The following is a 12,180-nucleotide window of genomic DNA, read 5'->3' as shown; positions in this document are numbered from 1 at the left end:
AATGGGATAATTAAACATTATGTAGTCATCAAAAATTATAAAGACTAATGATATGGGGATATATTTATAACATAACATTACACTAAAAAAGCCATATAAAATTATATATGCTAATATAGTAGGTCTCAAAGTATGGTCCTAGGGCCAGCAACATCAGTACCACCTGGGAACTTGTTAGGAAGACAAATTCCTGCTCCTACTCCAGATACAGGACATTAAAAATTCTATGGGTACCCCCCCAACCCCGCAAGTCCTCCAGGTGGTTCTGATGCACACTCGGCTTTGGGAACCAGTGACTAGTAGATATATCACCTTTGTCTTTCCCAGCACATTTGAGGACTGTGGTAGGCTCCCTCGAGCACCAGTGACTTACTGTGGCAGGGATTTGCCACCCTGGCTGTAGCTAGGGAAGATCATTCCTTTCCTGTTAAGAATTAGTGGAATAGGGACTTCCCTGGTGGCACAGTGGTTAAGAATCGCCTGCCAATGCACAGGACACAGGTTCGATCCCTGGTCTGGGAATATCCCACATGCTGCGGAGCAGCTAAGCCCATGCTCCACAACTACTGAGCCAGCGCTCTAGAGCCCGCGAGCCACAGCTACTGAGCCTGCGTGCCACAACTACTGAAGCCTGTGCGCCTAGAGCCCGTGCTCTGCAACAAGAGAAGACACTGCAATGAGAAGCCCATGCACTGCGACGAAGAGTAGCCCCCGCTCACCGCAACTAGAGAAAGCCCACACGGAGCCACAAAGACCCAACGCAGCCAAAAACAAAAATAAATAAAGTAAATTAAAAAAAAAAGTAGTGGAATAAATAATGAACTCCAAACAAGCTGGAAGTTGTGCCATACATTGAACATGGAAGGAAAAACATTATAATCTAAATCTCTGAGGGCCGAAGGGTTATGAATGATTTTTATAATCTGGGAAAAAAGTATAATTTAAAAGATATATAATTTAGAAAACATTGATTTCTATACATTTTTAGGATACATAGCTAAAAACATTGTTTCCTTTTAGGTGGAACGAGGAAGCCCCAAGAGCTGCTTCTTGTTTTTGGGGTCTGTCCTCTGTGAAGTCAACTGGGTCAGTGTGCTCTCTGATGCCTGGAATCCCAGTCCCCACCCAGAGACCCGGAGCATGATTGTCTGCCTCCTTTTCATGATGATTTTATTGGCAAAGGAAGATCAACTGGTGGATCAAACAGTAAGTTTGGAGAGCCTGTGATAAAGACTTGGCAAGGCTCTCTAGATCCTCACTCTGTATGAAGTTGTGGTTTTTAAGTTGTTCCCCTCGTGCCTCTTTCAGTGTGAATATATGCATGGCATACGGGATGTGCCTTCAACTAGGTGTCTGATTTTCTTATATAGTTCATAGTCTAAGGGAACCACACCAAATATAAAAATCAATTTCAATTTATATCTCCTTAATTGCTTGTTCTACCACCAGATCATAGAGTTCCTTTGAAAATCGGGTTCTGAATACTTATAAATCTTAATGTGTTTTGCCAAAGCTTTGGTTATTACTGTCACGAGTTCTCCTAACTTGAGCAGGTACTTATTTGACTTCTTAACTCTTCTCTGCTCATCATAGGCCATGTTAGTGGTCACTCCATAGACTAGGTAGAGATGCATATTTCTGGAAAAAATAAGAGCTCTGGAACTAAAGGAATGTGTGTTTCATTTTTAGGATTCTCCTCTACTTACTCTCCTTGGACAGACAAGCTCACTCTCGTGGCATCTTGTGGATATTGTGTCATATCAGAGCGTGCTAGGTTATTTCAGCAGCCATTACCAGCCATCCATCATCCTGGCAAAAGAATCTTCCGCTGAGTTAATTGTGAAGCTCCTCAAAGTGTCTGCAGGTCTTTCCGTTCCTACTGACAGCCAGAAACATCTTGTAAGTTAAGTGGGTCCTTTAGAAGGCAGAGTGTTCTTCAGGGCTGGTAGTAGTGTTAAGTGCTACTGAGGACTGTCTCGAATCCTGCGATGGCTCAATAGAAAAAGTTGGAGAATGTATATCATTTTGGCCTCTTGGGTCCTTCAGTTTCATTTATTTCTTCTGGTAAGCCTTTTCCTACTCGCAGTGTCACATGCTAACAAGAGGTGAAAAGGATTGAGGGCCGACAGTGAGCTGTGGGTTTACTGATTTGAATGTCATTGGCAGCAGAATGGCAGCAAGTTATGAGCATGAGTTTGAGGTCTGACAAACTCAAATCCCCAACTCACTGCCATTCTGACCTTGGTTTTCTCACCTGAATTGGAAATAATAATACCTTGCCTTCAAAGTGTTGTGAGGATTAGATCAGAAAATGAACATAAACGTTTTTGGAAAAGTTCCTGGCAAGCACTTAGTGTGTAGTTAATGTTGTTATTAATGTAGTAAAAACTACTACTGGGATTTGGGAGAACATGAGTTCTGGTCTAAGTATTACCAAAGATTTTTATTTCCCCAACACAGGGTCTGTCCTCATATGACTCACTGCTCTGTCCTCTTCCAGTGCAGTGCTGTGCTCCCAGGGAATATCCAGTTAACACTGCATGCATGGATTCATTTGAATGATCCTTTTTTTATTGTCAGGATGCAGTTCCAAAATGCCGAGCCTTCACTCATCAGATGGTACAATTCCTCAGCTCCCTGGAACAAAATGGAAAAATCACGTTAGCAGTCCTTGAACAGGAAATGTGTAAGCTCTTGGATGATATCATTGTTTTTAAACCACCTGGTAAGTGACTATGGTGGAGTCATGTATTCACTCAGTAAATGAATTCCTGCTGTGTATAAGGCATCTTGAGATCAGGAAGATGGTCGGGACACTGTCATTCCCGTTTACAGAGAAGCAGTGGTCAGAGAGATGACGGGACCATAGGGACACTTGTCATCTCAGCACTGGTGGGGGTGGGTGGCATGAATGGTAAGCACTTGAGGCGTAGACACTGTCAGTTGCTGGTGTGGGGTTAACTGGACTGAGGGCTAAGTTAGATGACTAGATATAATGATTAGGAGATAACCAGAGACCATCCATCGAGCAGCGTTCCTGGATGTTTTGGCTCCTAACTGGGAGGGCACTTCAGAATCACCTGTAGGCTTGTAAAGAAACTTGATATGAGAACTTGTGCTCCTAGCAGTTTGGTGGACTGGACATCCTGATTGCCTCTCCTGCTGAAAATAACTAAGGATGCTGGATAAAATGTTTTTAAGAAGCCAAAAATTAAACTTATTGACAAGGTGGCAGAAAGTCTCAGAAGTCAGAAACTAAGTAAAAAGAGGAACACATAAAAGTAGATGGAGTACTGAGGCTGGCTTTTACCTTGAAGGCTTTTGCTGACACTCCTTAGATTAGGGGAGATGATAAAGCCCAGGGCCTGCCTAAGATGGGAGCCTGAAAGGACCTCCCGTGCGTTACCACACAGGATGGCATACTCAGGGTAAGGATGAGTTAGACATGAACCTGCCCTGAGAAAGGAAGACAACAATCCTTAGATTCATTAAATCCAGCAAATCCCAAGCAGGGTAGATAGAAAGAAATTCACCCCTGTACATACTGTAGTGAAACTGCAGAAGCACGGGGGACAAAGGAACAACATTCAACATTTACAAGGACAGCCGGCTTCTCATTGGCAACAGAGGAAGCTGTAAGGTAGTGGAACAACACCTTCAATGTGCTATGAGGAGATGACTTGTGTAACCTGGGATTGTAAACTAAGAACAACCGTCTTTCAAGGATGAGGATGAAATAAAGATGTTTTCCTTGAAACCTGAGCGTGTTTGTCCCAGTGGACATCACTAAGGGAAATACTAAAGAAAGCATGTTCTTTAGGTAGAAGTAGAGTGATACAAGTGAAAGGCTTGAATTGCAAGAAGGAAAAGTAAGCAGAGAAAGTAGTGAAATGTGGGTAAATATAAACAAAAACTGCCTATGTAAAACTACAGTAATCATCATTTAGGGGTTTAAAAAGCAAAAGCTAACATTAAATTATATGACCACAGATATACGTAAGTTAAGAAAGAGGTTGACTTAAAAGCATTCTAAGGTTTTAATATTGTTTGAGGGGGGTCAAGAGGTTGATTACATTTATGTCTTCATAGAATATGAATGGTAAAAAATCTAAGCAATTCACCAAAAGAATAGAAATAAAATATGTAAGTTCTAAGTTAGTAGAAGGAGATAGGATTGGCCGGGACTTCCCTGGTGGCACAGTGGTTAAGAATCCACCTGCCAATGCAGGGGACACGGGTTTGATCCTTGGTCCAGGGAGATCCCACATGCTGCGGAGCAGCTAAGCCCATGTGCCACAACTACTGAGCCTGTGCTCTAGAGCCCGCGAGCCACAACTACTGAGCCCACATGCCACAACTACTGAAGCCTGTGCACCTAGAAACCATGCTCTGCAGCAAGAGAGGCCACCACAATGAGAAGCCCATGCACCACAATGAAGAGTAGCCCCCGCTCTCCGCAACTAGAGAAAGCCCGCACACAGCAACGAAGACCCAATGCAGCCAAAAAAAAAAAAAAAAAGGATTGGCCAAATTTTGTTCAATCCAAAGAAAGCAAGAAATGTGCAAAAGGTAAGAAAAATAGCCAAAATAAAAACATAAAATTTAAATATATCGGTAAATGTAAATGGACTGATGCTCAGGTTAAAAGATGAAGATTGTCAGACTGGATTAATAATCAACAAAATCCAGTTTTTTATATATTTATTTTTTAAAATTTTATTTTAGTTGTGGCATACAGACTTAGTTGCTCCGCGGCCTGTGGGATCCTCCCGGTCCAGGGCTCGAACCTGCGTCCCCTGCACTGGCAGGCAGATTCCCAGCCACTGCACCACAAGGGAAGCCCCAACATCCAGTTTTAAGCTGTTTATAAGAAGTATATCTAAAGCATAGGATATAGAAAGCTTTCTACAAGGCAGTCACATTAGATATTAAAATAGAAAGATGGTACAGCTGTATCAGTATGAGACAGATAGGACTGTAAGGCAGAAAGCATTACCAAGCCAGACAATCTCCTGTGTGTGTTCCTGCCCTGAAGTTGCATGAAAAACACATATATACATAAAAAACACATATTACTTACATAAATAAATAAGAAAAAAGCATTATTAAAAATGAAGAGAGTCGTTGGAAATTGATAAAAGGTTCAATTCACCAGGAAGAAAATGCATAAGGGGAAAATTGACAGAACTAGGAAGAGAAATGTCAATTTTGCTCACAGTGAGGGATTTTGACCCATGTCTCGCAGTAACTGATGGATCAGGTAGACAGAAAATCAGTAAGACTATAGGATGTCTGAATAGCACAGCTGGATGTAATGAGTACGTAGAGAATAATATATCCTGTAAGTGCAGAATGCACACTGTATCAGTCTCACATTGAACAGTTAAGAAACAACCCATTACTAGGGTTAAAGCACATCTCAATCAATCCCAAAGGACTGGTATCAGATAGGCCACATATTCTAACCACAGTGCAATGAACTTAAAAATCAGTAACAAAATATAACCAGGAGGGAAAAAACTATACATTGGAAATTAAGAAGCAAACTTTTAAATAACTGATGACCAAAGGAACAATAACAACAGAAATTTAAAATATTTAGAACTGAATTAAAAAAACAGAGCATCAAAACTTGTGGGATTCAGCTAAAGTGAAACTTAATTTCATGGCCTTAAATGTTTATATTAAAATTTCTAAAAGCTGAAAATTAGATAAACACTGAGCTTAAGAAATTATAAAAAGAACCACAAAATATAACCAAAATTTGCTTAGAAAGAAAGAGATAATAAAGAGAAGATAAATAGGAGGAGACTAAGGGTGAACAATGAAACTGGTAAATGTATAGGAAAATCTAAATGAAATCTGACTCTATAAAACAGTAATAGTAATGTGTTGTTGGGTTATGGTAACAGTAGGGAAGGTAATAGGAAATTAGCATTGTCTGGGAACCAGTTAACATCAGACTTTGAAAAATCAAGAATGCATGTTGTAATTTGTAAGATAACCACTATGAAAATGTTAAAAGAATATTTGAAGAGAGAAAAAGGAATGTAGAATTGGAGGGACAAATTGGAAGCATATAGTAAGATAGTAGATTTAGACCCACTCACATCAGTAATTACATTAAATATGAATGACTAAGATTGTCACACTGGATAAAATAAGGAAGAAAAAGACAATCCAGTAAAAAAAATGAACAGGACCCTTAAATTGACATTCTACAAAAGAGAATATTCAAATAACCAATAAACATATGAAAACATGCTAAACCTTGTTAATATTTAGGGAAATGCAAATTAAGAACTTGATGGCATACTCTGTCACATCCACCAGAATAGCTAAAATTAAAAAGTTTTCAATACCAAATGTTGGTGAGGATGTGGAACAGTGTTAACTCTCATATACTGCCGATCACAGAGTAAATTGGTACAACCATTTTTAAACGTTTGACATCATCTACTAGTTTGCATATCCCTCGGCTTGGGATATGCAAACTAGTTTAAAAAAGAAGAAGAATTAGCAGGCAATACTGGAGAAATTGATTTAGAGTTGGTCGTATGTAACTGGGCCATGAAGATTGAATAATAGCCAGGCAAAGGAGGTGAAGGGCGTTCTAGAAAGATCTTAATCAGAAGAGTGATGGGATCAGTTCTGGTTTTTAAGAACAACATTTGTTGGCTGTGTTGATGATGAATGGGAAGGGGAGAGGCTGCGATCTATTAAGAGGCTTATTGCAATCATTTTTTGTTCCCATGAATCATAACTAAAAAACAGATTAAAATCGCTATTCACAGATGCAAACTGTTATATATAGAATGGATAAACAACAAGGTCCTACTCTATAGTACAGGGAACTAAATTCAATATCCCGTGGCAAACCATAATGGAAAAGAATATGAAAAAATGTATATATATATATATATATGTATATATGTATAACTGAGTTACTTTGCTGTATAGCAGTAATTAACACAACATTGTAAATCAACTGTACTTCAATAACAAAATAAAATTTTTTTTTAAATCAGAAAAAAAATTTATTCACCTGGAATTCAGAGATGAGGGCTTTATTACCAAGAATATTTATACATAACAAAGTAGATCCACAAACATAGAATGCTTAAAAGATTCCTTGCTTGGTAATCAGTAGATCTTATGAGGACATTAAGTCAGGGTCTATTGTACACTGTGCAAGTGGGTGAAGTTGGTTTGATGGGTGTGATAAGACCTCCCCACTCGCGTTGACATAAATACCAAAGCCTGGAGGTGAGAAAGCCACAATTCTATTCCCTTAAAACAGTGAACCCAACTCAAGGAGAATTGGAAATAGTTGGCAAAAATTATGCCTGATGAAGGGAATTCCCGGGCTGTCCAGTGGCTAAGACCCTGCAGTTTGACTGCTGAGGGCCACGGGTTCAATCCCTGGTCGGGAAGCTAAGATCCCGCAAGCTGCACAGCACAGCCGAAAAAGAAAAAAACAAATAAAAATAGTGTACAATTCAAAAATTATGCCTGATGAATAGTTTTCTCAACACACCCTCAGTGAAAAACATTTTCTATTCTTGGATGTGAAGAAGGAATCTACCTCAGTCACTTATGTGCAGTTCTCTTTTAAAATGAATTTGCTCTTTTTCTTGTGTTGTATTCTTTTTTTCACTTTTAATATTTTGGAAAGACCCAGCCTGTCCATTTTTCTTATTTAAAAAATACAGAAATAAAAGAGCTGCTGTTAGGAGTCTGTAAAAAGGTTCTTACTTTCCTTTTATATTTAGTTTTAAATAGTAGCCTTCATTCTGTGTAAATCATTCTAGAATTATTTACAACTTTGGCATTGGTAGGGGTGGAGGTACTGTTTCTAGTTTACCAAATGACTCCTGAGATCTATGTATTTTGTCTATTTATTAAAGTATCGCTTGGCCACACGCTGTAACCAAGGATCTCGCAGTAGTTCCTGCTTTGCTCTTACAAAGTATGTATGTGCCACATCCTATCCTTAAAAGCTAAACACAGAAGGATTTTCCTTCTGGCCCCTGGAGAGCAGCTAGCTTGAAGCACCATTGTTCCCTTTATCACATTCACATCGTCATACCAGCAGCCTTTTGCAAACATGTTGGCTATGTTCCCCTTCAGATCTGGACAGCCAGGCCCGCCACATGGCCCTCAGCAGCCTCTTTATGGAAGTCCTAATGATGATGAACAACGCGACTATCCCAACAGCAGAGTTCCTCCGAGGCAGTATCCAGACCTGGATTGGGCAGAAAGTGCATGGGCTGGTGGTTCTGCCCCTGTTAACAGCCGCCTGCCAGAGCCTGGCTTCCGTCCGCCACATGGCCGAGACGACGGAAGCCTGCATGACTGCTTACTTCAAAGAGGGTAAGAGGACCGTCATGTCAGGCTCTCAGTAGACCCATCTTTTCCAAGAAAGATTAAAGCTTTGTATGAAGGAGATACCTTTCCAGACCCTTCCTGTTGAGGGATTGTACTGTTCTAATATCTCTGTAAATGTTGATGTTTCAGAATATAGTTTGTTTTTTTCATAAAGATGTGCAGTTAGCATGAGAAATTTTGGCCCATGTTGGTACCATCATGTTTCAAGAGAGGGAACCTCTAATTCATTTTATGTGGGCTTTGGAGTGTCAGACCAATCCTTTTATGGTAGGCAAATTGTGTATGTCATAGGCCTAGTCATAGTCCTAAAAACAAATGCTATATACCAGAATCTTTATAATAATGATCCACTGTATTAATTTTCTCTATTTTGTCACTTGTTAAAGATTTTCGTATGTCCTCTTATTGCATTTTGTCATGTGTTCTAAACTATTACGGAGTTCTCTTCCCACCTCCCCTCCCGCCCCCCACTCCCGCTTTGTCTTCTTATTTCCTACCTCTAAACTCTCAGATTCTGGAAACAGCCTGATCTGGTTAAAAAGAATTCCTCAGAGCAGTACTTCTCGACTCTGTTACCCAGATATACGTCATAGTGCACACAATAGGGGAGAACGAAGGGTACTGGAGTGAGAATGCTAGGAAGTGCCTGCAAGCTGCCCATGCCCTTTCTTAACAACACGTGAATAATCCATGTTCCCATGTCCCCCTGTGGAAGGTGCTATGTGTGTCACCATGTCACCCTGCTCCCATTCCTCCCCAAATAATTGAGAACCACTAGGATAACACTCTTGCTCCAAGTTTATTTACTGTTTGTTGCTAAAATTAAATTTGTTTTTTTAATTTGTGAAACATTGTCAAGAACTTCTGTCAAGATATGAGTCAAACTAAACTTTGATAATTAAAAAATGCTTATGAAGGATAGAGTAATAATAATACCCCTCGGAAAAGCATAAGTATTCATAACATACTTAAAAATGGTATTAGGTAAAGTTAAAATTCTTAGATAACTGGGAGAGGCGGTGTCTACATGTGATTTTAATGATCATAATATGGTGAAAGAGGTGATTTATGAAAATGCAGCCATGATACCTGACTTCATTGTACCCTCTGCACTGGCAGCCAGGACAAAGGCATTTAGAGTGAGGGCCTCCAGTCCAAGCCATGAGGCATTGTCAGGCCCTCCAGGGTCAATGTGAGTGGTGTTTTCTCGACATGAAGCTTTTAAAGTGAAAAGGTTCATTAGGTAGTTAAATAGTTTGATTCTTGCTCTTACCTTTCTTTACCTCTTGGTGTTCTTTTCTTAGGCTCCCTCAATCAGAATTTAGGTTGGGGCCCCATTCTGGTGTCCCTTCAAGTTCCCGAGCTCACCATCGAAGAGTTTCTGCAGGAGTGCCTGTCCCTCGGCAGCTACTTGACTCTCTATGTCTATTTGCTTCAGTGTCTAAATAGTGAGCAGACGCTAAGGAACGAAATGAAGGTGCTGCTTCTCTTAAGCCAGTGGTTGGAACAGGTGTATCCAAGGTATATTAGCCCTCCGGTTGCCTACAGCCGACCCACGGGATTGGGATAGCTTGAATTTGGGTTTAAGTTAATGTCCATTTAAGTGCACAGACCCAAGTGATACATAAGAAACAAACAAGGTTATGAGGTACAGTGACACCTATTTTAGATTTTCCTTGCATGGGCCGATTTTCTGAGCAGGCTTTTTATTTCCTAAAACAGGTATTTTGAAGCACCACCTTTAGCTTCCGTATCTGTTAAGTAGGGGCAACGTTTACCTCACTTGATTAAGTGAAAGGACATCGAGCTCATATATGCTGTCTGGCATGTAGAAGGGGCAATAAATGTCAGCTGTTCCTTTATTGTCCAAATACTTTATTAACAGCATTACCTGTCAGCCTAAGCTTTTAAAGTACTAAATGTCCCTTACACTTAAAACTGACGTGTGGACTTTCAGTTAAATGAGAGTGGGAAGAATCTACTCTGAATCTGATTTTCCTCCCCCACTCCCCCCAGCTCTGTGCAGGAAGAAGCAAAGCTGTTTTTGTGGTGGCACCAAGTCCTGCAGCTGTCCCTGGTTCAGACCGAGCAGAATGACTCGGTCTTGACAGAGTCTGTCATTCGAATTCTGCTCACGCTTCAGGCCCGTCAGAGCCTGCTGGCCGAGGAGAGGCTCAGTTCAGGGATTCTCAGGGCAATTGGGCTGGGCCGGAAGTCGCCCTTGTCTAACAGGTGAGGAAGCACCTGCTCTTGCTTTTCTAAACGGGCCACAGACACCTGCACATACCTAGGGGGTGCGATACTTGGTAGATTTTCTATTTAGGAGCTGAGCTAGGGTCCTCCCAGAGATTAAGAAGAAAACAATCAGAGCCTGATTACATCTTTACATTTTAAAAAGGGTGTTTATTTTTTCCGTTTTAAAACAACTTTTATGTTCAAAGACTTTTTTTAGCAGTATCTCATTGTATCTTGACTTGGTAACCTGACCACACTACACATTGCTTTTTGTCTTTGAGCCAGTGACGGTGTGCAAGTTTAGGTTAAAATACCCCGGTCAGCTGCTTCACTGCCAGCACTTTGTCAGGGAAACCCAGGTTCCATGAGGGACTTGGTCTAGCAGAATTGTTAAGTCAAGATGAGTGGAAGTTAACTGATTAGAAGGATAAGTAATGAGAAATACATTCAAGTTTTCGTTGCTAAAAATTCCAGGGTGTGAAAGAATTTGCCACTAGCCCCAGTTTATCTCCTAAGACTATCTGCATCATGGTTTTCTTTTAAAGGCCTTATCTGGTTTGAAAGGAATTCTTACTATTCTGATGTCAGCATTCTTATGGAATAGCCTGCTGCAACTTTGGGAGCCACCCAATCCAAACCAGTTAACATCGTACTCCTTTGTGGTAGAATTTAGCAGGACTGTGTGATTTGATTCACTTAAATTGTAAAATACACATCACATAAAATTATCACGCTAACCCTTTTAAAATATACAATTCAGGGACTTCCCTGGCAGTCCAGTGGTTAAGACTCTGCGCTTGCACTGCAGGGGGTATGGGTTTGTTCCCTAGTCGGGGACCTAAGATCCCGCATGCTGTGTGGCGTGGCCAGAAAAAAAAATGATAAAATGTACAGTTCAGTGGCGTTTAGTACATTCACAGTGTTGTTGCAACCATCACCACTGTTTTGTTCCAGAACATTTTTGTCATCCCAAAAGGAAATCCTGTAGCTACTAAGCAATCACTCCCTCTTCCCCTCTTCCCCACGTCTCTGGCAACCACTGATGGATTCCTGACTTTATGTATATCCTGTTCTGGGCATCTCATGTAAATGGAATCACATAACACGTGGCCTCTTGTGTCTGGCTTCTTTCACTTACCGTAAAGTTTCAAGGCTCATCCATATTTTAGCATGCACTGGTACTTATTTCCTTCTTATGATTGAATAATATTCCATTGTATGGACACACCACATTTTGTTTTTCCATTCATCAGTTGATAGACATTTGGATTGTATCCACTCTTTGGCTATTGTGAATAGTGCTGCTGTGAAAGTTATTTACAAGTTTTTGTTAGAACACCTGTTTTCGGTTCTTTTGGAATTGTTAGGTCACATGGTTACTCTATATTTAACTTCTTGAGGAACTGCCAAACTGTTCTCCATAGCACCTGCACCATTTTTAACATTCCCACCAGCCGTGGCTGAGAGTTCCAGTTATTCTGTATCTTTGCCAACGCTTTGATTCCTGAGACTGAATTATGTTTTCATTGTTTGGGTGGTGATAATGGAAGGGCAGAT

General features: G+C 40.5%; 1 protein-coding gene across 2 annotated transcripts in view; it reads left to right on the top strand.

Annotated features, from left to right (window-relative positions):
* The window catches only part of EPG5 (ectopic P-granules 5 autophagy tethering factor), a 126,841-nt gene that overhangs the window by 107,022 nt on the left and 7,639 nt on the right, over nucleotides 1-12,180 (top strand). For both annotated transcript variants that reach the window (XM_082641540.1, XM_082641539.1), the window contains exons 37-42: nucleotides 1,021-1,206; nucleotides 1,690-1,899; nucleotides 2,581-2,725; nucleotides 8,131-8,373; nucleotides 9,693-9,909; nucleotides 10,405-10,620. In XM_082641540.1, coding sequence (XP_082497666.1) covers nucleotides 1,021-1,206; nucleotides 1,690-1,899; nucleotides 2,581-2,725; nucleotides 8,131-8,373; nucleotides 9,693-9,909; nucleotides 10,405-10,620 — 1,217 coding nt within the window. The remainder of the gene's footprint in view (nucleotides 1-1,020; nucleotides 1,207-1,689; nucleotides 1,900-2,580; nucleotides 2,726-8,130; nucleotides 8,374-9,692; nucleotides 9,910-10,404; nucleotides 10,621-12,180) is intronic.

The sequence above is a fragment of the Mesoplodon mirus genome, assembly GCF_964341445.2.
Source record: "Mesoplodon mirus genome assembly, chromosome: 13".
NCBI lineage: Eukaryota > Metazoa > Chordata > Mammalia > Artiodactyla > Ziphiidae > Mesoplodon > Mesoplodon mirus.
This window is presented reverse-complemented; position numbering and strand designations above follow the sequence as displayed.